The 27,780-nt window shown below is 45.5% G+C and overlaps 2 protein-coding genes across 5 annotated transcripts in view; one reads left to right on the forward strand and one right to left on the reverse strand.

Moving 5' to 3' along the window:
• Positions 1 to 1,680: 1,680 nt before the first annotated feature.
• On the forward strand, positions 1,681 to 25,401 carry Tm6sf1 (transmembrane 6 superfamily member 1). 2 transcript variants are annotated; one of them, XM_034496511.2, is made up of 10 exons: positions 1,681 to 2,196; positions 5,739 to 5,842; positions 7,644 to 7,741; positions 9,334 to 9,437; positions 11,681 to 11,763; positions 12,216 to 12,337; positions 14,453 to 14,557; positions 16,147 to 16,239; positions 16,403 to 16,522; positions 24,248 to 25,401. In XM_034496511.2, the coding sequence occupies exons 1-10, from the start codon at positions 2,105 to 2,107 to the stop codon at positions 24,437 to 24,439; spliced, it is 1,113 nt and encodes a 370-aa protein (XP_034352402.1). In that variant the 5' UTR covers positions 1,681 to 2,104; the 3' UTR covers positions 24,440 to 25,401. The 2 variants fall into 2 exon arrangements, with proteins under 2 accessions (XP_034352402.1, XP_034352407.1); XM_034496516.2 differs by lacking the exons at positions 12,216 to 12,337; positions 14,453 to 14,557; positions 16,147 to 16,239; positions 24,248 to 25,401 and having other exon boundaries at positions 1,703 to 2,196.
• Positions 22,300 to 27,780, reverse strand: part of Hdgfl3 (HDGF like 3) — a 59,725-nt gene continuing 54,244 nt past the window's right edge. For all 3 annotated transcript variants that reach the window (XR_013111333.1, XR_013111329.1, XM_034496529.2), the window contains one exon: positions 22,300 to 27,064. Coding sequence is in view for 1 of the 3 variants with exons in the window: in XM_034496529.2 (XP_034352420.1) it covers positions 27,059 to 27,064 (6 nt within the window). In the remaining 2 variants the exon portion in view is untranslated. The remainder of the gene's footprint in view (positions 27,065 to 27,780) is intronic.

Below are 27,780 nucleotides of genomic sequence, written 5' to 3' on the forward strand. Positions count from 1 at the left end.
ATAAACTGTAGAAGCTTCCTGATTGGTCTTCTTGCTGCCTCTTTTTCTGGAAAGCAGCTGTGCACACCACAGGCTTTTAAGATGCCCCCTCATCAGGTCGGACCTTACAAATGGCTTCCTGCACTTGAGGTTTTGTGAGAGGAGCCTGACCTCTCGTCTTCACCATCCTCTCCTCTCTGGCCCACAGCACTTCAGCATTTCCACCCAAAACAGATGACGTGGACCTCAGGATGTGGCATACATAGTCTGTGGTATTTACCGGTACCTTTTTGTTAGTTGAAACAGAATCTCATATTTCCCAGGCTGACCTCAGACTTGCTAGGTAGCTGAGGACGACCTTGAACCATTGAATTCCTCTGCCTCTGTCTTCTAGTGCTGGGATTTCAGATGTGCCCCATCAAATTCAGTTTATGAAGTGCACAAGGACAGAGCCTTAAGATTTGTGCACTCTAAGCAAGCACTATCAGCTACATTCCCAGACTCTATTAAATTGTTTTCATAAATATAATTTTAAATTTAAAACAAACCAAGCATGGATGAGAAAGAATAAGTAAGTATAAATGATATTCAGCAAGTGTCTAGTAGACAAGAAAGATCCAGGGCAGCCAGAAGGGTTCAAACTACACCAGAAGGCTAAGGCAGCTAGGTTCGGGATGTAGAGGAGGTTGGACTGACCTGGGGAGCTGGCCTGGGAGCTGGCCTGGAGGATAGAAGGCACTCTGGGGAATGAAGGAGGTGGCAACGGTAAGGAGCAATCATGGAGGACAGTGCTGTCCAGGTTCCTGACTTCTGGGAGAATCTTTGGAGATGCTGCAGTTTGGATAGAGGCTTTACCCCCTTTGTGCCCATTGTTGGCTACGTTTTCAGGAAAAGGTGGGGCAGGAATTAGGAGAGCTGACTTCGGAACAACCGAATGGCCTGGAGCAGGTTGTTGCCCATCTCTGGTTCATTTTCCTCACATTTAAAATGAGCCAAATGACCTGTAAGCCCCTGTCTTACAGACAGGGAGACATGCGCTCTGCTGCCCCGGTGCTGCTCAGAGCTCACTTTGTTTCCCTTCCCCAGGGCCATCCATACCAATAAGGCTCGGGCCCAGGGGTCACACCCATCAGAGGTCTTGCTCAAGCTGTACACTGGACACTATCGTGCTCTACCCCTAAGACGTCTGGCAATATTCCACGGAGAGCCCTAGTCTTCTAAGTCTTTTTAGCCCTGGGGACCTGCCAGGCTAGCCGGTGGTAACCTGGCCTCAAGAACACTCCAGGCAAGGAATGAACGCTGCCTCAGTGTCTTACATCAGGGCATTCCTCCAAGGGTCAGTTCTGCTACAAACAAGAAAGGGAGCAGGAGCTGGACCAATGTGCCGAGCAGTGCAGGGTAAGCACTCCATACTTGTCAACACGGTTGATTTCCACAATCACACCATGGAGCAGGCTATCCCCATTTCACAGAGAGAAAAGAGGCAGAATGTTTCAGTAACTTGATCAAGGTCAAGGGCCGGTGAGCGAGTAACCAGGGTGGAAAACAAATATTTCCACTTGGACTGGAACATTGGTTGCGGCTGTTGATCGCTGCTGTGTGTGTTTGGGGGGGGGGGGGGGGGCTGCGGGAGGGGCAGGGTTGTTTCCAAGGTTCCAGGAGCATCTGTCCCTGCAGGTCTCTGAGCGGATCTCGCGGGCCTGCGGGCTCTGACACCCTCGGATCTGGCTCCACCCTCTGCTGGCCCTTGGCTCAGCCCAGCTCGGTTCCAGCTCGAGGATGCCCAGCTCCCGTCTGTGACCCGCGTCCTTCGCCCTGCCCCTCCTTTTCCCACTAAAGCAAGCGTCCTGGGTCGCTTGTCTAGTAGCGGTGGCTGCTGAACCGCTGTGTTCGTTAGCGGTAGTCGGGTGGGAACGCCTCTGGGGCTCCTACTGCAGCCCTAGCGCACCCGGGTGGTGCCTCTGCGCGCGCGGGGCAGCTGCGGGCGACGGGGACGCGCAGAGGAGACGCGGCCGGGGCCGGGGGCCGCCTGGAAGAGCAGAGGCGAGGGGCGCGGCGCCTCCGGATGCTGGGGCAGGAACCCCTGGGCGCGATGCGGTGAAAGAAGAGCGACCCGGAGGTGGCGATGAGTGCCTCTGCGGCCACGGGGGTTTTTGTGCTGTCCCTTTCAGCCATCCCAGTCACCTACATCTTCAACCACCTGGCGGCCCAGCACGAGTGAGTGAGCACGCGGGGTCGACTAGCGTCCCGCAACTTTTCCGCGGGCTTGGGACCGCGGCTTTGGGACTGGGTAGCGTCCAGAACGCCACGCCCGCAGCATGAGGGAGGCACCAGGGTCACTCGGCCCTAGGTCCTCGGCTGGGCTTCTAGGGCAGTTCAAGGTCTGAGGGCACCGACTCTTTGTCAGTACTGGGTAGGTAGCTGGTATTACCGAGGTCAATACCGAAATGCCCCTGCCTCCGAGGCTCTCAAACACCAGAGGGGTGCAGAGCAACACGGAAGGCACGAACTGCCTTATTTGAAAGTAAAGCTTTCCATGTATGGACTTTCACATACTTATCGTTTTTAATTTTAGAAACTGTTGTGAGCAGCTAGCAGAAATAACCATAGATTTCTGGGCCTGGCTTTGCTACTCACAGGGTGGTCTGACTTTAGTGTTCTGGTCTGTCAAACGGGCAGTATTTGCACCTCAGGGATCTTGTGGGAACTTTATGCAAGGGATCTGTGAAAGAGACAGAGGTTCGATGCCAGCCTGGAGCACAGTGATTAGTTTAACGCTAAGGAAACGGGTGGAACCGAAGAATTCTGTAAGGGCTCTGTGTCTCAGTCTTGGCTTCCACTTCTCTAAAGGGATCACTGCCTGACCAGGCTCCATGGGCAGCCGAAGGCCTGAGTTGTCAGTAGAAAGGCGCCAGCGGCGGCCCTGCTGAAGTTGATTGTGGGCTGCTGGAGGAGGAAGTAACCGGCTATATTTTCCACAGCAGTTGGTGCTAAGGAAATTGCATCAGTCTATACCCTGCAACCCCCGGTCAGACCTCCAGACAGCTAGCGGAGTGTGCAGTCAGTGGATTCTCTCTCACTGATGTGGTCACCTCATCCAGACAGCATGAGCACTGAGATGCTTCCTTAGGCACAGGCTGCCTCTGCCCTTGGACCAACCCCGCCTTTGATGCATCTCCTGGAGCAGCAGTTCTGAGCAGTTAGATGTTTTGTGCTTTGTCAATAGAGCACAGGGACCTAGGCTCCTAAAGTAATACCATGAGCAAGCAGCTCAGTGGACAGTCGTGAACACCTCTGTGCTTGGATCCCTTGCTGAAGTTGGGGACCAGCTGTGAACAGGCCAGGGATGACTGAGGAGCCATGCATTAAAATAGACATCATCGGATATATAGAGTAGTGTGTTATGAAGACAACAGAACAGGGCATGAGGAAAGGGGCGAGTATGGTAGGGGAAGGAAGTGGGTATGATGGGCAGGTATTTGCTGGAAGAGCAATTTAGAAAGGGCTGCTGGTGTGGGGTGAGGATTTGATGACACATCACTATGTGTTACTGGTCAGTGCTGAGTCCTGGAGTGGAATAGTTCCAGCCATCCTCCCACCCCCTCCTGCATTGTTGGACCTACAGCATGAACAGCAGTCCAAACCCCTCCCTTATATGTCACATTCTCCTTCCCACTGTCCCCTTTCCTGGTAAGTCTCAGGGCTACTCTAGTGTCTGTGTCACCTCTGAGGTCTCTCTGGTGCTGGCTTCCTCTAGCACAGACAGTGGCAAAGTCTCCCTCCTGCCTGAGCCCCTGAGTCTCTGAGGCTCAGCTCCCCCCACCCCGCCCCCAGCATCGACTGTCTTTGATCTTTAACACCTGCTCTACTTTCTGGCCTCTGTGGCTGTTCCTTCTTCCTTTCTCCCCATTGCTGACTGCCCAAGACACCCTTAACCTGACAGCCCTGAGTAAATGAGACGGTCACTCCTTCATTTGTGGGTCCTCCCTCCGAATCAGGAACTTCTGCTTCGAGCCCCCTCAGCCTCATGACTCAGTTTTCCCACAGAGTTCCTGCCTGTGGTCAGAGCTCATCTTCCAGGTTGCAGCTTGGGAACGAATCTTGGTACCGCTCTCCCCAGCCCAGTGCCCTGTGTGTAGCTGGCATTCAGTTACACTCGACTTTCTTAACTTGGGCTTCTGTTTACCCCGGGTTTTTTTTTTTTTTTTTTTTTTTTTAAACTCTGAGAAACAGCGTGATCAGATAGGTTGAAGGGTCAGGAAGAGGTTAAGGGGGTCTCACAGTGCACCCACATATGTTCAGTTGTGGTGAGATCTGAGGACAGAACCTTGCAGGTGTTCTCGGGTATGTGTGAGCTAGGTAAGGAAAGGGGAGGGCTAGCCTGGTGTTTGTTGGGAGAGAAACCTAGGAAGGGTTGTTTGGCAGCCCAGATGGTTCATTAAAGGGCCCCAGTAACTTTTCCCACCGCTCAAAGCTAATGACCATCGCTTATTCAAAGCAATCCTTACCCATCACTTGGAGTCCCTTAGACTTCTTTTTGTCTGTCTTGGGCATGTGTAGTTTTCCCTAGAGGGTCTCCAAGGACAGATGTGGGAGGAAGAAATGACCTACTGCCCCAGTTTCTCTTCATTTGTCTTCCTCCCTCAGAGGTAGAGAGCATGAGAGGACAGCCTGATCCATGCTGCCTGTCATACTCCACAGCGCCCAGCCCCGTGAGCAGGCTGGCTGAGCTCAGCCTTCCGTCTCCTGGGAGAGGGCTGTCTCCTGACCATTGCCTGCCTCTGGGCTTATCATTCACACCTTGTCGTATGGCTCACCCAACTGTTCCTCTCTTCCCTGCATATCTTAAGAGCAGCATCACACTTGTTACCCATGACAGCATCTCCTTCCTCTGCTTTGGACCTCTGTGAGAAGTCTGGAGAAGGTGTTGTTGTGAGGCATCAGAAACCTCCCGTCTTTGGCTCTCACACAGACCCAGCCTCCTTCTCATGATATTATAGAAGCCATCCATACATTATATGTTTTCCATCTACCACCCCTCCAACCACTACCCATATTTCTTACTCATTCACCTGTCCGTCATCTCTCTTGCCATTCCATTCATGCCCCCTTTCTTCCCTCCACCATTGTCTTCTTCCTCCCCAGAGGCATGTGATGAAGGTTATCTGGAGATCCCAGAGTGCAGGCCTTGCTGTGCAAATGTACCGGCTGAGGATCAGTGCTTGTAGCATCTCTGAGTGGTAGTGGAGGGAGAGAGGATGGTATATACCAGAATGACAGAGAGAACCACGCAGGTATTTGTCCAGAACAGGAAGTCCTGCCAGTATTGGCAATCTGGATATCTCTGTAGGTCTGGGGTGAGTTCAGAACCCACAAGATAAATCTCTCCATGTAGACAGAGACCTCTCTTGTTCATCTGGAGTCTCTTTGAGGCCAGCAATGGTGCCTGCCTCATAGGGAAACACAGCTCTCTCCCCGGAGTGCATGTGCAATCATAATGAACTCAGCGTGAGGGGTTATGGCTGGCCCAGGGGAGGTGGCAGACTTGGTGCGTAGGCTAATTAGCTTCCAGGGTGATGGGTTAGAGAACCAGGAGGCAGCGTGCTGTAGATGAACAGCACTGACTTTTCAAGGCAGTCGAGCCTGGATCCCAGGAGCCTTCTGCAGTGCAGGGAGCACGGGCCTTCAACAGCCAGGAAATTCCAGGCGTCACTGTTGATTGTGATTACTGACCACCTCCCTGCTCTGGTCCTTCACAGTTCCTGGACCATTGTTGGGGTTGCTGCCCTCATCCTGCTCCTGGTGGCCCTTTTGGCTCGGGTCCTTGTCAGAAGAAAACCACCGAGGGACCCTCTGTTCTATGGTAGGTAGGCTTCTTTAAAGGGGAAGGGTTTGTATCCACTCTGGCAGGAAGCCGGGCGTTGGGTATGAATTCCTTCTGAGCTCTGACTGCTCTGAGCCCACAGAGAGTGGGAGTGTAGGGCTGTTTGGGAGAGGCCCTTCCCTCTGAGCTTCCCCTTCTAGGCTGTGGTGTCTATTTTCTAAATAGAGTTCTGCTAGAGAGTGACTGGCAGGGCCAAGCGGGCCTCCTTCCTGCACCCTGTTGAGCCCCCAGCAAGCTCTTACCTCAGCCTCCTGCCTGGGCTTTCTGCCTTCAGCTGGCTAGCCAACTGACATGTGGAACTGAATTTAGCTTATAGTGTCTCAGTCTACACCAGCGGTTCTCACCCTTCTTAATGTTGAGACCCTTAAATACCCATGCTGGGGTGACCCTCAAATTATTTGTTGCTACTTCCTGTTATTTTGCTACTGTTATGAATCAGAATGTAAATATCTGTGTTTTCCAGTGGTCTTAGGTGACCCACAAAGGGTGCAACCCACAGGTTTCTCCCTATTTGCACACACACACACAAAACTGACCCTTAGCGAGATCATGTACTTCTCATGTCTGACGTCAGCATTGGGTCCTTATCCCTGTCCCACCCCAAAGCCCTACAGGCTTTGATCTGGTCCCAGACCAGTCTCCCACTGCTGTCTATCTTTCCTCTTCCTCTCCCCGTCCCCCGGAGCCCACACTTAGCCTACTGATGCAGTCTCCCATCCTTGAGGTGGGGCAACCACTCTTGTGTCCTCAGTTCTGTTAGAACTTGGAGGACCCTTTGACCTTGGGGTCAAGGCTTGGACCAGGTTCCTCATCTAGTAGGAGGCAGAGGCTATAACCCTCCATGGTTCAGCAACCGCTAAGGGATTTTCCAGGAGACACGATGGCTGATGGCTACTCACCGGGGAGTCAAAGTGGTAATGTCAGCAGGAAGTAGCCATGGGCCTGCCTCAGTGGAGCCTGATGAAGCACTCGCAGGGACCCCTCACTCATAGTGGCTTCCCATCGGTGCAGCTTTTCCACGATCCCTTTGTTTGTCCATAGCTTTTCAGCTCACCAACTGGGTTTTCTACGGCCCCTTCCACAGGCTCAGACACCAGTTCATTAGAACTTGGAAATGCAGTTTTCTTTATAGTCTCAGATGCCCTGAGTGGGATCGCCAGCTGTTTAAAAGCTCTGGCCCTCAGCAGGTGGGCACTCATAGTGTTTAAAGCTTAGGGATCTTGTACAACTGACTGGATTCCTCAGATGCAGCAGCTCACCTCCCTGCATTTCAGCTGTACCATCTCATGCATATTTTTAAAACTCAATGCCTTTTTCCCCCCCTGAAAGCTCTCTGCTGTCACTTACAAACTAGGCTAAAATGTTGGACATACCCTTCATTGTCCTGCATGCCACACTGAGATGACCCACCTTTTCTAGACCACCTGAGGCCAATTTGGCTGCTTGGCCACAGGCGTAGCTCCTGCTGCCCAAGTGGGATGTGGGTTTCACTTGAAGCTAGTGAGGATGGTGGGGTTGCCTGGCAGGGTCTTCTGGGACATGTGACTGTCTCCCTGACATGAGTTCCCTCAGTGAGAGCCTTGGACAGGTATGGAGAGGTCCATGAGTACAGGTAAAGGCCCAGCTGATGTGAAGTAGGTGCAGTCTGCGTCTCTGTGTAGATGATGCCCACAGCATCTTCTGGGAAAAACGTGAGCAACACTCCATGGTACCTGGTGGATGTCCCGTCCTGGTTGTTGCCTATGGCATGCATTTTCAGCGGCTACTTCCTTTGTTCTAGTGTATGCGGTGTTTGGATTTACCAGCGTGGTGAACCTCATCATAGGCTTGGAGCAAGACGGAATCATTGATGGGTTTATGACACACTACCTGAGAGAGGTAAGGGGTTGCTCAGGGCTCGCTCTATGACCAGCTGGCTCAAATGCAGGCTTCTGTTGGAGTGTTTCCCCAGTCACCAAGCAGCAGAGGGCCAGGAGACCACTCTCTATTCACGGCTCCTTCACTCCGGAACCACTGTGTGATCTAGCACTTCCCTTTAATCTAGATCTAGTATTATAATCCTGGAGCTCCCTAATCAGCCTACCCGTAATCAGTATACCTGTAACCTCAGCATTCGGGAGGCTAAGGCAGGAGGATTGCTGCAAGTCTGAGGGCAATATGACATGGTGAGTTCTAGGCTAGCATGGACTACAGTGTGAGACCTGTCTGAGATGACAGCACAGATATAACATTGGTGAGATTTGTCCAAAGTCTGCATAGCCGAGCTCGGAGCCCTGTGTGGAGAGGCCAGGAAGGACTTAGCCGGGAGGAGAAGCAGTTGAAACTTGGTTGAAGGAGTTCGGGTGAGTTTGAGGGGCCCACAGGTATCCGTCAAGCTCTAGGAGGAGGCCAGTGCTGGCTCTCAGAGCTGAGTGTGTGGGCAGGAATGACTAGAACCAATCAGTTGGAATTATGCAGAGTGCCACGGTGAGAGAAAAGGGCAGTGGCCAGGCTTCCTTGGGTGTGGCTTCCTCCCCCATTGTGATTTGAATCTGAGTTGACTTTGGGCTTGTGGCTGTTGTCCTTGCCCCCGGGAACCACCGAGTTTCAGAGACTGCCTCCTTGGATGTTTGATACAGTCTGGCTGCTCAGACCTTTCCTAGTTAGAGAGGACTGCAGGTATATTAGGGGCACATAAGAAGCAATCTGGGAGGGTACTAACCTGGGAGAAGGAAGAGAGAAAACACCACTGAACAACCCATGTCCCATGATGGGACCCGGAAACATGACTACCCGGGGAAGGGAAACATGCATAGTTCATCATACAATCTTGTGTTCATGAAACTAAAAGTATCTCAGAAAATGTGGTTCTTGGTGATACGTAAGTGGCTCCATGTTAGCTCTGTGACCTCAAGCAAGTCTTGAAGCTCTTGAAATGGTTCTCTCCTCTCTGGACAGTCAGTCCACATCAGCCCACAAGCCCGCTGGGAAGGCTAAATAAAGGGTAGGTGGAAAGCTGAGCACAGTGCTGCCTGTCTGTGTGTGCACGGGCAGAATTGGACACAGGCAGCTCCCCATGTACTGCCCCGTCCACTACAAGAGCAGCATGACTAGTATGACCAGCAGGTGGCACCAGTGAACAGGGCCTTCCTGGGCCGCCCCTCTGAGGAGGGCCAAGCACCTACAGGCCCGGGTTTGGCCTTGCTCCAGTTGGCTGGGATTGCCCACACAGCCATCTGATGCCTTTGTGTTGTTGTACAAACCTTTGCTGAGCAGTCAGATGCCAGTCTGTCAGGGATTCTCCTGTCTGATGCCATGGCAGACCCTGGTTTTGGCAGCCCTAGGGTAAAGATGTATTTTCACAGTCCTACCAACTGCATGGAAGGGAGCTGTTTCATCTCAGTGAGAGAGCAGCAGTTAGCTCTGTTGTTTTATTTGCAATGTAAATATTTAAGTCTTCCTTAAAAACGTCTTTTTAATGCTTTCCTTAGGGTGAACCGTATCTGAACACGGCCTATGGGCACATGATCTGCTACTGGGATGGCTCTGTTCATTACCTGATGTACCTGGTGATGGTGGCCGCCATAGCCTGGGAGTAAGTTAGCTCTCCTGGTGGCTCTGCTATCCTTTGCAGCTCATAAGGGGTATGTAAGGAGAATGCATGCACAGAGGGAAATGTCTGCAGGCACGCCAGAATGGGGATGTTCTATGAGATGAACAAAGCTTTATTCCCCTGTATTACTGGTTTGTTTTTATTGCTTTATGTTTTTTGGTTGCAGTTCAGGCAGAATGACCCCTTAGGTTTCATCTTTCTTGGTGTGGTGGCTCACACCTTTATTCCAGCACTCAGGAGGCAGAGGCAGGCAGATCTGCGAGTTCAAGGCCAGTCTGGTCTTCAAAGTGACTCCCAGGCTAAGACTACACAGTGAGACCCTGTCTTAACAAATAAACAAACACACGGCAACAATAAACCTTGTGTGTGTGTATATATGCACGCGCATGTGTGACAGAGAGAGAGAGAGAGAGAGAGAGAGAGAGAGAGAGAGAAAGAGAGAGAGAGAGAGCGTGCACATACGTGTATGTACCTGTGTGGGAGTGTGTTCTCATTCATGCAAGCCTATATGGAGGCTGGAGGTTAACGTTGGATGTAATCCTTAATTTCTTCTCTACCTTATTTTTTAAAGTTGCATTTTATCATTTTGGGTACATGTTCGTGTGTGTGTGTGTGTGTGTGTGTGTGTGTTTGCTATGATAGGCATGTGGAGGCTAATTTACACAGGGCTGGGGCCTCTCCTTGCACCATGTGGGGTCTGGAGACCTAACTTAGGTTGGCAGGCTCGGCAGCAGGTGCCTTTACCCACTGAGCCACCTTGTTGGCTCACCATCTTATTTTAGAGGTAGGTCTCTCTCTGAGGCCAGAGCTCACCGTTTTGACTAGATTGGCTGGCCAGCAAGCACCTGGGGTCTTCCTTGTCTCTGCCCTCAGCCTGGTGCACATCACCAGGCTCGGCTTTTCATTTGGGTGCTAGAGAGCTGAACCCCAGTCCACAAGGACTCAATGTTGAACACATTGCACTTCAAAGGTCCTGCTGATGTCACTTCCTCCTCAAGTTCAGCTGTGGCCCTAGGGCTTGGGAGATTTCACAGACTTGGGCTCACCCCTCAGATCTTTGTGGCTGGCCCCTGGGGGAGTATAACTATATTATTAAAGAAATTAGGTAAGATTTTGTGACAGTTGCAGTTTTTTGGGTACCAGGATCCTTTGCTGTAACAAGCTAAGTGTATCTCACAGCTCATGGGCTCTTTGGGAACTTCTGCAGCAGAAATCTTTGTGCCACACCAACTGTAAAAGCACTCCACAGCTTTGGCTTAATTCTCACTGTCTGTCCACTGTGGCTTCCGTGGTTTCTTCTAGGCCCAGGAGGCAGTCTTTGACTAGGAACTCTTTCCAGACAGCCAGAGCTTCCCCAGCCTTGGTGCAGCCTGAGATTAGAGAAGGTTTTTCAGTTCTGCCCCGGGAGGCTGCAGTGTGCCCATGAGCTGACCTCTGCTTCCTGTGTCATGCTGCTCCAGCTTGGTCTTGTTTGTCCTCCTGCGGCATTCTGAGACTAATTATTGGCCTGGTGGGGCTGGCTCCATTAGGGGGCTGCAGCAGAGCAGAAAAACACACAGTGTTCACCACTCTGCCCCCTCATTTTGGATTCCTCTCAGTCTCCAGTGTGGTGGTGCTTCTGGGTTATGAGTTGAAGGGACATCTGGCCATCACTGAGATTAAAGCAGCCCCATTTTAGGACACAGGGACATGTCACTATGCTCACCTCTGGGGCTTTACCCCAAACTGTGTGTTGCCACAGAAAGTCCACTTCCCATCCCCAGCACTCAGGTGTGAGGGCATGTACCTGGAGTCCCAGTACTGGGGTGTAGTGAGGAGAAAAGAGCATCCTGGGACTTGCTGTCCAGCCTGCCTAGCTGAACTGGCCAGAACTCCAGGCTCAGTGAGAAACCCTGTCTCAAAACATAAGATGGAGGGTGATTGAGAGGAGCCTGGCATGGCCTTCTGGTCTCTACAGGCATGCACATGGATAGGCCTGCGCATACATGTGCACACACACATACCACATTTTCGTGCATGAGTGTGCAAACTCACAAAAGACACAAAGGTGGCTTTGTGCTGTGTCACTTCTGGGAGTGATGCTTGATCACCAGGGTTTCTTGTGCTTGTCATCTGAGTTGGTGAGTTTCTAGTCATGTGCCTCCACAGCTGGAATGGAAGATAATTCTAGGATGGCCTCTGGTCTCCCAAGACAAGTGCACTAAATCAAAAATGTTTTCTTGTAGGGAAAGCTACAGAACCATTGGCCTATACTGGGTCGGATCCATTATAATGAGCATTGTGGTTTTTGTGCCTGGAAACATCGTAGGTAAGACCCCTGCTTTAACAGTCGCTTTGTTGTCATTGTCGTCTGCTTGGCGATGACAGGGTTTTTAAAGAGGTGTTGTTTTAAACGTATTATAATAGAGTAATTCCAAGATTATGAAAACAGTTTTTGCAAAGTTGCTCCTATTCCCCTCCATGTCCTCGCTAAATGCGCTGGGACATTGTCTTCCAGCTGAAGTAAGAGAAGTCACATGATGCGCACAGCCTTAGAGCATATGTGTTACACATGCTTTTTAATGTAGCTAGGGCATCACTCTCACAAACATCTCACGTCTTTAAGTTGACATTGTCTTATCTAATACAAATATTGCCTGGTTCATAGCAAACTTGTAAAATTTGGGGTAGAAGGCAGCTTAGACGTTAATGTGTTTACCTATGCAGTGTGTAATGCAATGAGCACACATTTGACCGTCTTTTCCTCTTTCTTTTGAATAGGAAAGTATGGGACACGGATTTGCCCTGCATTTTTCTTAAGCATACCGTATACGTGTCTTCCGGTCTGGGCTGCCTTCAGAATCTATAATCAGCCATCAGAAAACTATAATTATCCCTCAAAGGTGACTTTATTACATTTAGATGTATCCAGTGTGAATATTTAGGTGCTGGGGTGTAAGCTCAGGCTTAAGCTCCAGCAGCCGGTAACTCTTATATGTTCTCAGACTCACAGGGCTCACTTACATATCCTGTGAGGAGAGGGGTTTTGAGGTCTGTATTGATGGCTTGGCGTTTGCTGGCATCTTCTGTAACATGGCCGATGGTCTGCTTCTGCCTGAGCCCATCCAGGCCACACTTCTGGAGGGATCAGCTTTTGCAGGGATCAGCTCTGCTCCTGTCACCCTTCTGTGTTCGTGTGACACCGCTTAAGGAAGTTCAAAGCATGTGGTTTCCCTAGGTTGTTAATGGCCTGTGTGTGAGCACCTGACACTTCTTTCAATAATATCATTTACTGCAGAGGTGTTCAAGGTGATCCACCTGGCCATAGGGTCTGACGCCTGGGGATGCAGGCCCCTGGACAGTGATTGCAGAAGCCACACCCAAGGCCCTCCCTTCCATCCACTTCGGAGGTGGTCAGGGTGAAGTAAGTTTAGCCCTGAAGGGTTGGTTAAATCTAGTGATTTCTTTCTAATTTTCTCTTCAGTTTATACACGAGATCCTTGGGTAAGGATCTTTAGATCTACCTGATATGTAAAAACACTACTAGTTAGAGTACAATTACTCACCTTACAGAGCCATTTTTGGTTTTGTATTATTTATTTTTGAGGCAGGGTCTCACTATGTAGCTGGCCTTAAACTCTCTGTGTGGACCAGGCTGGCCTCAAGATCACAGAGATCTACCTGTCTCTGTCTCCTGAGTGCTGGAATTAAAAGTGTGCACCTCCACACGTGGCCAAAGTTATTTTTTACAAATAGAAACTGTGAAAATGTTGTTTTAGGGGAGTGTTGGGGATAAAGTCATGGCCACCCATGTGCTGAACCAACCCACCACTCAGGTTTACATTTTGCTCTATGTACATTATTACACACAGTTGATTTGTAAATATTTAGATACTGCTGTGTAAACACAGGTCAACAGCAGCTACACTCATACCAGCTACACTCATACATGCCTTTGAGGAGTGAGCAAGGGTTACAGGGAAAGGCAAGCAGGAAGCCTGAGGCCCTGACTCCTGTCTTGAAAGGTCTCCATGCCACAGTGTGAACACTGTCTGCATAACAAGAGACACGTAAGCATTTGTGTAGTTATTCCAATGCTAAAGCCTAGCTGTAGGCTTTGTTACACAGTGCTGATAAGAACTAAACTCAGAACAAACAAAACCAACAACCTCAGAGGTACTCTGCAAAGCAGTTTAGCCGTGCTTCCAACCTGTTTCCACACCAGGGCTTGCCCTGTGCCAGCCGGTATAGACCAGACACTCTCCATCACAGGAAGTGTTACAGTGAAAACTGCCTAGTGTCTTGCAGTGGGAGGACACGTGGCTTCCTTAATCACGTGGGGATGTGCTCACAGGCAGTTATTCAGTGAAGAATGAAAAACTATTTATATTCTAAGTCTTGTTTTTCAAAAAAGGTTACGTGTGACATATAAATGTTTAGAAACGTATGAGTTAGGCATGGTGGCACATATGACATCTAATCCTAGCAATCGTGAGGTAGAGACAAGATGATCATGAATTTGGGGCTAACCTGAGCTACCCAGGGAGTCTATCTCAGCCACATAATTGAGATCCTATCTCACTCCCCCCCCTCCAACCAATCAACCAACCAACCAAACCAACCAACCAACCAACCAAAACTATCCATCATCCAACCAGCTGACCAGCCAACCAAAGAGAACCACGTGTGATGGGGACCGTGGGCGGTGTGGCAGCTTATGGTTTACTTTCTAACATTTCAGTTTTGAAATTAATGTAGCTAACTTTTATAATCATAAAAATGTGATTTCAAGAAAAAATATGGACTAGAGCTGGAAGGGCCCCACATCGCCTGGCTCAGCGCCTTCATTTCACAGAGAGGGAATGCACTGGAGGAGACTCTCGTGCCATTCAGTGCCATGGGCTAGGACGTGAACTGTCCATCTTCTAGACTCTCTCTTCATATCGTGGTGCTCAGGATTCTAGACTTGTCCCTGACTGTGGGACAAGTTTGTTCTCTGGTGACAAATTCTATTTCAGGTTCTTCAAGAAGCCCAAGCAAAGGCCCTGCTGAGAAGACCATTTGACTTAATGTTGGTCGTGTGTCTTTTCTTGGCAACTGGATTTTGCCTGTTTAGAGGCTTGGTAAGCATAATGTCAAAATAACAATATACTATTCCATATAGGAAAAAAACTGGTGTGTGTGCATGTGTGTGTGTAAAATCAAACTGACAAACTTCTGCTCCTGCCTGGAGCTCTGGACTACCTTCCTGCTGCCCTCTTGCCCTCAGTCCCCCCACTCACAAGAAATGGCTCATTCTGGGCTATCTCATCCGTCTTCCTTTGGGCCCTCCAGATCAAGCTCTGTCTAGAAGTATTTTAGGCACCTGACAAGTTAGTATTAGAATCTTATTCTTTTGTTTTATTTATTTATTTATTTATATTTATTTCTGATTTAAAGGCAACCATCCTTGGTCAGGGTGATCCTCTAAGACCTTAATACACCTGTGGTCCACAGCAGCCATGTGCTCTCAAGAGTAGGGTGATGGAATCAAGGAAGGGTTCCCTGGTCCTCACCTATACGGGGTTACATGAGTTTCTCACTGCTGAGGGTAATGCTGAGTTAGGCTCAGGTTTGGAGTCTGATAACATGAAGGCCTCATGAGCTTTTTGTTTTTGTTCCTCTTTGCCCTTTATCATTTTTGTACATAGTAAATGCTCAATAAACAATTGTTACAGTTTTAATTCATTAGTGATCCTTCACAGTGACCCAGTTTTATAATTTATTTTTAGAAGAAATACTATCTCAGAATTCTTTGTTAATCATTCAGCTTCCACAGTTACCAACTATTCTAATATTCTAAACTTGCTGGTGTTGGAACAAGTTGAGAATGAGCCATAGAACCTCTTTTTTTTTGTTGTTGTTGTTGGTTTGCTCTGATTGCCAAGTTCAAACCTAAGAGACACAGGGGAATCCTTCCATGTCCTTTCTCTCTTGCTCCTGAGAGAGATGTGTGCATGTATAGTGGGTGGGGCTTTTGCAGATGAGAATTCCGGCAAAGGCCCAACTCTAGTGCTAGCCTGTAATCTACATTGTCATCTAGGTGGAAATTTTCCTGTACAGCCAAGGATATGATGAATGGTGCCTCAGGGAACAGTGTCTCAGGAATGTGCCAGAGTCTATTCTGTGGCCTAGTGTTGTTCACTGCCAGGACTAAATCTGCTCTCTGTTCTTTTTCAGAGTGGACAGAAGGGGCCTCACAGGAGGAACCTGCGTTCCGAGCACCCCTTACTGCTTCCAATGGCCATATGCTCTTTGAGGCACTGCAGAGAAGTGGATGCTATTTTTGAATCTTGCAAAGCATAGTAAAAATTAATTTAATTTTGTGCAGAATTGTTCTTTTCCTCCCATAGAGACTTCTTGACTAGTTATTCCTAAGAAGAGTGAAACTGGCCATCTACAGCAGCAGCTGTGCTTTAGCTCACCACACCTAGGTGCTAACGCTGTGACAATCAGTCTCGAAAGCCCCCCTCCACTAGTAACCTAGGCTTAGTCATTTAGAGAAGTCTGAATATTTCCTGAATATTTCTTTTTCCTGTTACTGGTGAGCTTATAAAGACACACAATTTATATTGAGATCTGAAGCAGTTTATGACTAAAGCTGGCACACAGCCTTATCAGCAAACTGAAGAACCAGACAAGACTATTTATAATGAACTCACTTTGTCCTTAGATTGCTTTGGATTGCCCAGCTGAGCTCTGTCGACTCTACACACAGTTTCAAGAGCCCTACCTAAAGGACCCTGCTGCTTATCCTAAAATTCAGGTCAAGTAGTTACAAAGCCTACAATTTGTCTAAAGTTAATTCTCTCTTATTTTAAATGGGAATAGGAATTAGCATTTTATCTTTGAAAATATTTCATGTTTTTGCTTTTTGTTAAGGTCAAGCCGTTAATTTGTCTTTTCTTCTTTCTCTTTTCTTTCCACAGATGCTGGCATACATGTTCTATTCCGTCCCTTACTTTGTGATTGCACTTTATGGCTTAGTGGTCCCTGGATGCTCGTGGATGCCTGATATAACGCTGGTCCATGCAGGAGGTCTAGCTCAGGTACTGAGAATATTCCCTTGGGAGAAAGTTCATTAGTTCTCTAGCTGTTATTGGATGTAGCCCATCTCTACTTGGTGTCTGAGTAGGAAATTACCTTCTAGTTTTCAGAAGCATTTCTGCTACACACACACACACACACACACACACACACACACACTTACTTTAAATCTAATGATACCACCTTGTAGATGTAGTTATCTGGTGAAAATAAGGTTTTTCTGGGGGTCACAAAAGTAACATGTGGCACTGCTGTGTAATAGGATTGTTTCCCAATCTATGGACATTACGATTACTGAGTTGAGAGCTGTAACTCTTAACCTGTTCTAAATGAAGAGGCCAGCGCTCTGCTATACAATGCTATACAATGTTATACAATGCTCGGCAGAACCAAGAAGGCTGGGTCTGTTTCTGGAAAGCTGAGCCTTCCTGGTCCTTCACCTTGGCACCTTGCCAAGTCTCTGCCTGACAGCAGGTGTTTAATGAAAGCAACACTGATTGGAAATGAGATTGGGGTCCACCCAGAAGCAAAGCACAGTTAATTACACACCCGTGGTACTGTAACCATGATGTCAGAAAGACCCCAGAATTCATAGGGTTGAAAAACAGAGTACTTATGGAGTCAGTGGGTTAAATCCTTCCCGTGGTACTTAATTAGAATATTCATAGAAAAAAAATGATAATGCTTGCAGAAGAAACACCACTTTGCTCTCCTTGGTCAGCTTCTGAATACCTGATCCTCAAGGCCTTGGCTCGGGCTTTGATTTCATCATCTTCCAGGCCTTACAGCTTACAACTCTAAGCTGGTGACAGTCTCTTCAACCCTGACTGCTAACTCCTCAATTTAACTCCCAACTTAATCACTTAATCATCTCATTTGGATGTCTCACTAGCTCATCAGATTTTTTTTTTTTTTTTTGAGATGTTTTGAGAAACTTCTGGTGCCTTTGTAATAGCAGCAGGTACACATGAGTTTTTAAGCACATATGCAAAGCAAGTATCGGTCTATACAAGAAAACATATTGTCCTGTTTGATGCAGAGTCTTGTTTTGTAGCCCAGACTAGCCTTGAACTCATGATTCCCAATCTCCCACTATGTCCAGGTAGCATGTCAAATGTAGACTCAAACAGGACGTGTGATCTCACCATTTCTCCTGTTGCCCATCATCTTTGTCAACAGCCTGAGCTTGCATTGCCAGCTCAAGCCAAAACCCTGCAATCTTCTAAATTCATTTACCGTCATATATGGGTGTTTTGCCTGCATGTGTATCTATGCACCATTTGTGGACCTGTGGAGACTAGAACAGGAGCATTCTCACCTGGAACTGGAGTTCCAGATGGTTGTGAGCCACCATGTGGGTGCTGGGAACTGAATTCCAGTCCTCTAAAGAACAACCAGTTCTCTCAACCACCGTGCCACCTCTCCAGACCCTGGAATAATTTTTATACGCCCTTTCCCCTCACCCACTCTACGTATAAGACCATGCCTAGGTCAGGTCAAGTCAGCTGTTTCCAGAGCGAGCCTGTTGCCACTGTGCTAGTCTGAGCTTCCAACCTCCTGTTTTGATTTACTTGCTTTATGTGAGGGACATCTACATGCTCTGTGGTAGTAAACAAGTTCTCAGTGGCTTAATGAAGTAAATGTGTGTTTTCTGGGGCCAGCTGAGTCAGCTTATGCAGAGATCACATGGAAGTTTCCATGGACCAGATCTTGCAATTTAGCTGCAGGGGAGGCTGGCAAATGTGGTCTCAGTTCTCCAAAGCAATGGTGTGATGAATGGTCAGAACATCTTTCTGTGTTTTTATTTAAATATCCCTTCAAAGATGTGGTACAGCATCACCAAATGACATATAGGGCTAAATTCTTCTGCCCAGCTCTAAGTTCACATCTACAGTGTCATCTCCTGCCTCTGCAAACAATCAGCTGAGGCAGTGCCTAATAGCACAATGTACTAGCACAAGGCTGTAGGTGGCATCAGGGAGTTGAACATTGTGGGGCAAGCATAGTGGTAGGAGGCAGTGCTGCCTGCAGCAGTTTTTGAGGGTTGAATGGAACTTCACTAGGTTGAACTGCTTTAGGGAATGACAGACGGAAGAATTTAGGTATGGAAGCAGGCGGTCAGGGCAGACTCCCAGCAGCACCCACATGGTGGCTCACAACCATCTGAAACTCCAGTTCCAGGTGAGAAGGTTCCTGTTCTAGTCTCCACAGCTCCACAAATGGTGCTGTAGCTTTTGTCTCCTTGGCTTGGTTCCCTTTTCACTTGTACCCTCTAGGACAGACAGGCACACTTACCTCACTTTCACCAGCCAGTCCAACAGCTAACTATGCTTTGATTAAGGTGGACATCCTCTACATGCCATGGGCACTGGTTTGCCCACTGCCACCACCCCAAGATAGGACTTTGAGTGTCCTCAGCTAAGGGGGCAATGGACAGGTCAGTCCTGGGATAACTTGAGAACTAGACAGAAGAAGCTAAACACGCATATCCAGTTATGTGGAAGAATCATATGGCTAAGACAGGAGGTTTAGGAAGGCCTAACCTAGAGGCAAGTAAGTTTAGAGCCTACAGTAGGACCAACTGTTCTGTGGATGAGGCTTGGTTTGCAGTGGGTAATTGTGACTCCAAACAGGTGGCCCTGGGAAGGGCACTATAGGCTGTAGGCCTGGCAGAGGTAGCTTAGACAAACTTTAAGCTTCGAAACAGCCTTTGGGCTTATCTACCATAGTCCAGTTTGACCAGATAGACTGAAGTCATTCTTGCTGTCGAGTACAGATCCAGGATATGAGGGTCAGGCCCTGTTATGTCAGTTTTCTCCCAGTGGATCAGCCCACATGGCATGGTTCAGGGATTATATGTTCAACATCCTCCTAGCTCTTGTTTGGGTTTTACTACCTTCTTATTCACAGTGTTCTGCTTATGTAAAAGTTAATCAGAATGTGCCTTGTTCTGCACTTGACAAACGTACTTAGGAAATAGCCCCGCCTGCTAAGAGGTGCACCCGTGGCAGAAAGGATCTCTGTAACCTTGACCAGCATCCCCAAGTTTTTAAAACTGTTGTCTAATTCAGATACTTTACACATGGGTGCTCCTACTGACATTATCAAACCTTTGTTTGATCTCCAGCTCCCCCAGCATCCAGGCTGGTCTTGTGACCTTTGTGCTCCAGCCTCCCAAATACTGGGATAACAAACACGCACCGCCATGTCTTATTCATGTAAAGTACACTATTGAGTGATGTAGTAAACTCCTAAGGTGCTGCAATTTAATGAGAAAACACCTTAGTATTTTCTTATTTAGGTCATTGGAAGACATACTAGGTGATCAGTTATTGGGTCTTTGATTTCAGACTGTATTAGGAACCTTCCAAATCTGTTCTCTTCAAAAAAAAAACAAACAAACAAAAAAAAAAAAAAAAAAAAAAAAAAAAACAAAAAAAAACCAAGCTCAGTCAATATTTTAAAATAAATATCAGATCCCAGCACTTGGGAGGCAGAGGCAGGTGGATTTCTGAGTTCGAGGCCAGCCTGGTCTACAGAGTGAGTTCCAGGACAGCCAGGACTACACAGAGAAACCCTGTCTCGAAAAAACAAACAAACAAACAAACAAACAAACAAATATCAGGCCAAGTTCCATTGGGGGGACTTACAATAAAATCTCTTTTCATACCCAGCTTGCTAGAGGACTAGAATTCTAAGTTCAATGAGAAGTACGGCAGAGCCTCTCACCTCGCTTTCCATTCCAGAGTGGTCAGTTCTTAGTGCAGCTCTAACCAATTAAGAGACGAGTGTTGAGGCCTATGATGGCCATCAGTACTGAACAAAAAGTCGACTCTTCTTACTTCCTAAAAGACACAGCACAACTGCTTATACTGCATGTACACCGTGTGGCTCTGTAAGTCATTTAATGTAACACATGCAGAAAGATGTACATAAGACACAAACGTGTTTTATACAGGGGAATTGAGGCTCCAAGGATTTTGACATATATGGGATTTGACATGGTCCTGGAACCAATCCTCTTTGGATCCCAGTGGCTGACTGCACTGTTAGAATCACTGAAAATGAAGCAAAAGTCTAAGTTAATATAGTCAATATAATTAACAGCAGGAGCTGGTTCAAGTACCTTGTCGCTAGTTAATTCAGTAAACCCAGTTAGAGCAACTTGTCACTTTGACTCTCTTCATCAATTTTCTCTTCTGTAAAGCTGCTGAGGAGGAAATAGGGTTGTAAGTACAGAACTAATGACAGTGCCTGACATGTAAGATACATGACTCCCATTTATAATTATTATTAATATAGATTCCCAGAAAAATGCCTGCTGAGATTAATTCTTCTACAATTTAAACAAAGTGTATCCCACATATAATGTCCTAAAAAAAAAAAAAAAAAACAAACAAAAAAACAAAAAAAAACAAAAAATGTAGGTAAAATCTGAGGGGCAGCTTCCTAGTAGGTATTCAGTAAGCCCACACTGGCTGGGGCAGCGGAGTCAGGTGACATCCCTTCCCACACACTATCCTGGCTCCCACTCCTGTCCTGGCTATGCCAGGATCCACAGGTACATCTGTGGACACTCTAGTAGAAACGGTTGACCTTCCTTGAGGTAACTCTTGTAACATTTTTGCTTCAGGGAAACCTTTAAGGAGTGTTTTAACCTTTTAGGAAGCTCGTAGATAACTAGGTTACCAATTTCCCATCTGCTTCTGGTGCTTCCTTACCAAGCACCTTTAGTGTTAACATTTGACCTTGGGTTTCACTTTCTTACATGCTTATCCTTTGATAGAGGAGTTAAAGGTCAACAGGGGAATCTAAAACCAAGGAGCCCAGGTTTTCAGCTGAGTGCCAGCCCGCAAACAAGCATTTAACTGACCTCTGTATGCCTGCTCCTCCCGAGGGAGGTGGACCTTTCCCCAGCTTGTGGTGGAGCTCTGATCCCAGATAGCCACATGGTTCTAGAGTCAGAACTGTCAACCTCTGCGCTGTGGATCATCTGCTTGTATCACCTAGGGCCCAACAGACTACAGGTTCTGTCCTCTTAACGTTCATGTGGACATGTAAGACTCACTTCCATGAGACAGGGTTGTTGATTAGGGAGGAGAGGGATTAGGATAGGGAAGTCATCCTTTCCTAATTTTCTATATAAACACAGGAAAGGGAGCTATTACAATTTAGGTTTTGCTTACTTTTATCACTACATTCTAAACCTTTAATTGGACTAAAAAAAAAAAAACAAAAAAAAAAAAACCCAAACCAAACAAACCCCCCAAACCAAAAATGAGTATCTTATTTCTGCTAGGTAGAAAACTCAGAATCTGAGTCAAAGGGAAATGACTAGCTGTGTCAGCCACATCACTGAGTTTTATAGTTATCATAATTGGGATGTGGAATTTAGCAGCACACAGTACCTCCCTCCCTCACCTCCAGCAGGGTTCTCAGGCAGAGTTCTAGGCCCTGCAGGGAAGCAGGTGTGGTGGCTCTGCTGGCCAGTGTGCGTTTGGGAAAGGAACCCTCTTCACCTGAAACTTGGAACCCTGAGCAGCTGACATCAGAGGAAGCTGCAGGGGTGGGCCCACTCAGCTGTCACAAATACACCCCGTGCAGTAGCAGGAGAGCACAAACTGGTCTCATGATTCTTTTCTCAGGGGTACACACTTTTTGGTAAAGACGGTTATGATCTTCATCCCTTATTAAGAATTCTAAGTATAATGGCCTACTACTATAGATACAGAAAAAAATGCTTAAAGATTCTTTTTGTATTCTGACAGTCACAAGACCATTGTTGTTGAACGTTTATTGAACTCTAACATTGTGATAGGTGCCACACAAAACATAAGACACAGTATCTGCCCAGTGGGCGTACAATCTAATCTAAGGACACAGCAGTGTTTGAATGTTGCCATGAGCTTCCTGTTGGTGAGAATGAGGTATTAACTGCACCGTCCAGTGCAGGGAAGGGCCCACACAATTGCTGACTTTTCAGGCAGGTCTGCCTACATAAGTACACCCATCTGCTCATGTTACCTATTCTTGGGAATTATGGGTAGTATTTCTCGGTCATTTTATGACAAACACAATAATGTATAGGGATAGAATCACTAAACCCACAAATTGGACATAACCAGGGTTCAAAACTGGCCTCTAGTCCAGAAGAAAATTGTATGTTCAGAAAAACAGCTAAAGTAGGACCTGGAGAAAGCGTCAGGAGCCAAGTTTTGTTCCCCGTTCCCAGACTGTCCACAGCACTGTCTCCTCAAGGCAGCTTCCAAAGTGCCCTTTATTCTCAAGGTCTTTGTCTGTGTAGCCCTGAGATGCAAACATTTGCTGGGCCTTTGGCTATGTGCCCTAGGGAGGTGTGTCTGAGGGCAGAACTTTCTCAGTGCCTAAGGATCACAGTGTAGGTAATCCACTCGTTGGTCCTTGTCAACATACCACAGGAATTTAATTTTTATTTCCAGAGTAGTAAAAACCTGTTAGAGGTATCTGGAATACATCAGTAATTTATGAATTGTAGCTCATCAATGTATCTGCCATTGATACAAATTCGTAACATGCTCTTTTCTTGTCAAGGTCACATCAAATGCTAAGTAGTCCTTTATCTGTTAGCACTTAGCACTCTCAACTGATTCCCTGTGGAAGGACGCATAAGGTAACAATACATTAAGAACAAACTCCCTAGTGATTCACTGTTACTCTGTCTCTTTAGATTGCAGGGTCCTTTATCTTTTCACTTTGATCATAGTACACTGATAATTTACAATTTAACTATATTTAAATCTTTAGTCTTTATTTCTGTGTATCTTGAATTTCAAGCAAACATAAAAGTGCAGACTTGGGGTTTGCATTTTAAAATAACGTAAAGTTTTCTGAGAAAATACTCTCTTGGTTTTTAATCCTGCTATGGCCTGTATTACTTTTCTAATAGTTTATCTCTGTGCTTATGAAAAGTACAAAAAACAAATGAGCCAAGCAAAATTCAGCCGGCACATTCTGAATAGTTTATAAACTGTTCCATATCAACAGAGGGAGCCTGTTCTGTTCTGAAATTTACACTGACCAGTCAGGGTTCTAAGTAGATTTCAGTTTGATTTGGAAAGGCTGCCTGTGTATATATTTGTCATTTTATTATCATATTGCTATCCACAACCAAGCTATTAACAAGCTTATCTTACAAACAACCACAGTGCTATTAAGTTACATAAAACCAAACACATGAATGACTAAGCAGCACGCGCTGGTCGCTCTGAGCTCTGGCTTCTAGTGGTCGCTCTGAGGCCCTCGATGCTTCTCTTAAGTAGCTCATTATACTAACTACATCGTAAAGGTTAAAACAACTTCATTTGTAACTGAAACCCAGTTTGTAAGACCCTGATCACTCTCTACATGGTGTTCCTAAAATTCAAATTAGAAAAAAAGGGGGAGATTTTTTTCATTTTTGTTGTTATTGTTGTTGTTGAATTGAGCCAGTACTGTTTGGTATTCAGCACTGGATAGGTTAAAACCACACAACTGGAATGATAAAATCACACTTTAAAATGGATACATCATTTGAATAGTTATATCAAGAACAACCTTAAATTTAGTGAAAGACTATATATTGAGACTGGATTATCTAAAGGTATTTTGCCTTTAAGACAGGCTTTGAGGGCACCTGGTCTGAATGAGACACTGATCCAAGTGAACAGCTCTCATCCTTACTCTCGTTTGTTTTCTTTTAATATGAACAGGCTCAGTTTTCTCACATTGGTGCGTCCCTTCATGCTAGAACTGCATACGTCTACAGAGTCCCCGAAGAAGCGAAAATCTTTTTTCTAGCATTAAACATAGCATATGGAGTTCTTCCTCAGCTCCTGGCCTACCGCTGTACCTACAATCCTGAGTTCTTCATAAGAACCAAGGCAGATGAAAAGCTGGAATAAACATACCTCAGTTCTCTCTGACCTGTTCATGGAGCTGGCGCTCTGCTCTCCTTTCTCTCCTTCCACACAGGAATACTCACAAGAACACTCTCTTGCTCTGCAGCATACGTGAGTGAAGTGATGCTATAGCACAGGTATATTCTCAGTTTTGAAGGAAAATTAAAGTTGAGAAACAGCTTGTTTAAGGGAATATATCAACATTTGTCTGTGAATATGACCATTGATCTTAACATTGTTTGCACATAGTATGTGTGAAAATGACAACTCTAGTGCCTACAAAAAGCATAAAAATGAAACTATTCAGAAGTGACTAACCATGTTCACTATGCATAGGAAAGAATTCAATAGCAATTACAGGTTGGAGAAATAGCTTCATATGAAATGTATGAGTTGTTGACAATCTTAATATAAATGCCAGATCATCACAATATTTTTAATTGATTCAAGTGTTTTCACAAGGAAAGCGTATTATTTATTGCTGTTTTAAAAACTGCTGTCAAAACCTCTATTGTGAATTTAAGTAGCTGACACAAAACAACTTTATTAGTTGCCTTAATGAACACTTGTTCTATTGGTGGCTGGCTGATAATATTTCTCTTGTGTTTCTGTGTGTATCTTCAATAAAATTATTTTTTGGTGTTTATGAAGATAAACTTTATTAATTTTGAATCATTTTATATATAAATTTTCATGAGAAATTTTGAACTTTTTATTTAAGAAATCTGTGCCAGGTAGTGCTGGTACAGGCCTTTAATCCTAGCACTTGGGATTCAGAGACAGGCTAATCTCTGAGTTCAAGGCCAGCCTGGTTTACAGAATGAGTTCCAGGACAACCAGGGTTACACAGAAACCCTGTCTCAAACAAACAAACAAAAAACTTTGTGTTATATGTTCCAATTTAAAATGTTATTGACATTCTCCATATGTTTTGTGTGACAATAAAGAGATCTTTTGAAAAATTTCATTATTTTAAAATATTTAAAATTAAAAAGTACCTTTAAAGAAAAAAAAAAAAACTGACTTGATAGCCTGCCTCTTAATGGATTTTCCATACTTGGAACTGTGTGAGTACAATAGGGGAACCACTGATTGCTAAAGGACAGGAACAAGCCTGAAGGGCAGTAAGTAGACTGGTTCATCCAAGCCTCAGAGCCCCACGTCACCTTCATCATCACAATGACACTGGGCTTTTAAGTCTTCCTATTTTCTCTTCATGTTCATGTTCATTAGCTCTTCAACAAAGTAAGAACACCAAAGCAAACAGGTGGCACAGAAGGCTGTGTGTAAACCAAGGTCCACTGAGCTGGTGCCCTCAGACGGCAGACACCCTACTGCTGCTCCTCCTGCCCCTCCCAGGGTTTTCAATTAACCTAACACCCAGAATATTTAAAAACAAAATGATAGAAAAAATAAAATTTTCACCTGCACATAATTCAAATGTCATTTTGCTGTCAGTCTTTGCTATAATACAGGAATTACATTAATACTTCACATTACACATATGAAGCCAAATAACACTAACTCAGTTGTTTACAACCTCAAACCTTACTCCCAGTACACATTCCAATAAATTTATTCTGTAAAAACAATACATTTTTTTGTTGTTTTTGATTTTTTTTTTTTTACAGTAAACTTTTCAGCTACAAACCTCAAACATACACAAAAGATCTTCCAAGGACAAGCATAGCAGGGTTGTTGAAACCCAAATAACTAATGTATTCTCTCACAGTATAAGCTGGCATAAAAATAAATAAGACTCTCCATTATCACAATAGCGACAGTAATGTACACGTAACAATGGTTGGCAGATGAATGCTAACTACTCTAATTCTAGTTCTAAAAGAAAAGTTTATTTTAAAAGTCTATATTCAAGAGTCTATGCTTTGTTTTCCCATAGTGCTCCTGCTGATTTCAGCTTGAGTGTAAAGTGACCATCTTGAGTGATTAGCTCAAATCATATTGGCTTTGGGAAAAAAAAATAAATTCTTGTTTTATTTTGGTATGACACAAAAAGACTCACTAAGTTCACATATAAACTCAGTTTGTGTACACAGGAACATGAATTTTGAGAAGTATAAGTTTCAACTAGCTATTTCTAATACAGAATAGGTATTGTACAACATGGTTAAACTTTACACATGGCCTTAAAACTGAAAGATGACTCTAATTTCATCTCCAATATACCAACAGTATGTATCAAGGAGTTGGTTCTTGGGTTCTGCTATAAAGAAAATCCCATCCTGAAGTATTATGTTGAGTAGTCATCTAAAAATACGAATTACTATTTAGCTGATGATGGTAGGGTAGAGGCAGGAAGCTGATGACTGCCTTGGAAAAGGAGCCTAGACACGAAGAAGTCTGCAAAATCTTGATCATTCTTAGTGGTTAAGGGCAACTTCATGCAATCAAATAACATAAAATTAAGTCAATAACCTTAAAAAGGTTAAAATGTCTCTTTTCCCTTCAACAGAACAGAGAGGAATGTGACTGATGCACACACATACTGGGGCTCTGTCAGTGACAACAAAGACTGTTGGTTCATATCAAATCCAAGTATTAGACAATCAAACAGTTAACCTTCTTGTAGTTTCTCTCAATATGCAGCATTCATTACGGTAGTTAGGTCTGTAAAAAAAAAAAAAAGCAAATAAAACAAGCCTTAGATGAGCTAGGACACTAACAAGAGAAGCTAGTCACACCTGTGGGCACTGGACTACTGTTCTTTGAAGTCTGAATTAGCATCATGGCAGCAACAATACTTGGCAAAACAGTTTCAGAAGCTTTGCTTTTTATCAACTAAAAAGTTACATGCTATTGTTAGTATTCTGTTAAAAACCAAACCAAACCCTAAAGAGTACCTTTGTCTACTCTCCAATGGAGGAAGCTATGGCAGTGGCACATGCTGCACCACTCAGGGAGGTGTGTACTGCTGGTATCTGTCCACCAAGCTAAGATGGAGCTCATCTGTGCCATACAACTGGATTGTCTCAATAGAGGTGAGCAGTGTAACGCTGAACCCATTTGGACACACTCAGACTGTCCCTCATAGGATTTGCAACTTAGTTACTTGTGGTACACATGGCCTAGCCAAGTATAAAGTTAACATCAGCATGTCTAAGTCTCTGATTTCACTCCTTTGGAGGAAAAAAAACAGAAGAAACAAAGAAAGTCCAGATTTCTTTTTTAAAAAAAAAACTTATATGGCATACATGTGACAAAGATAATATATATTTCTGCTTTGTAAAATAATTAAAATCTTAATTTTTATAGTTTATCCTTTTAAGATGTGTGTGTGTGTACACACGCACATGATAGAGTACACGTACTAAGGTCAGATCACA

The sequence above is a fragment of the Arvicanthis niloticus genome, chromosome 1 (genome assembly GCF_011762505.2).
Source record: "Arvicanthis niloticus isolate mArvNil1 chromosome 1, mArvNil1.pat.X, whole genome shotgun sequence".
In the NCBI taxonomy this organism is placed as follows: domain Eukaryota; kingdom Metazoa; phylum Chordata; class Mammalia; order Rodentia; family Muridae; genus Arvicanthis; species Arvicanthis niloticus.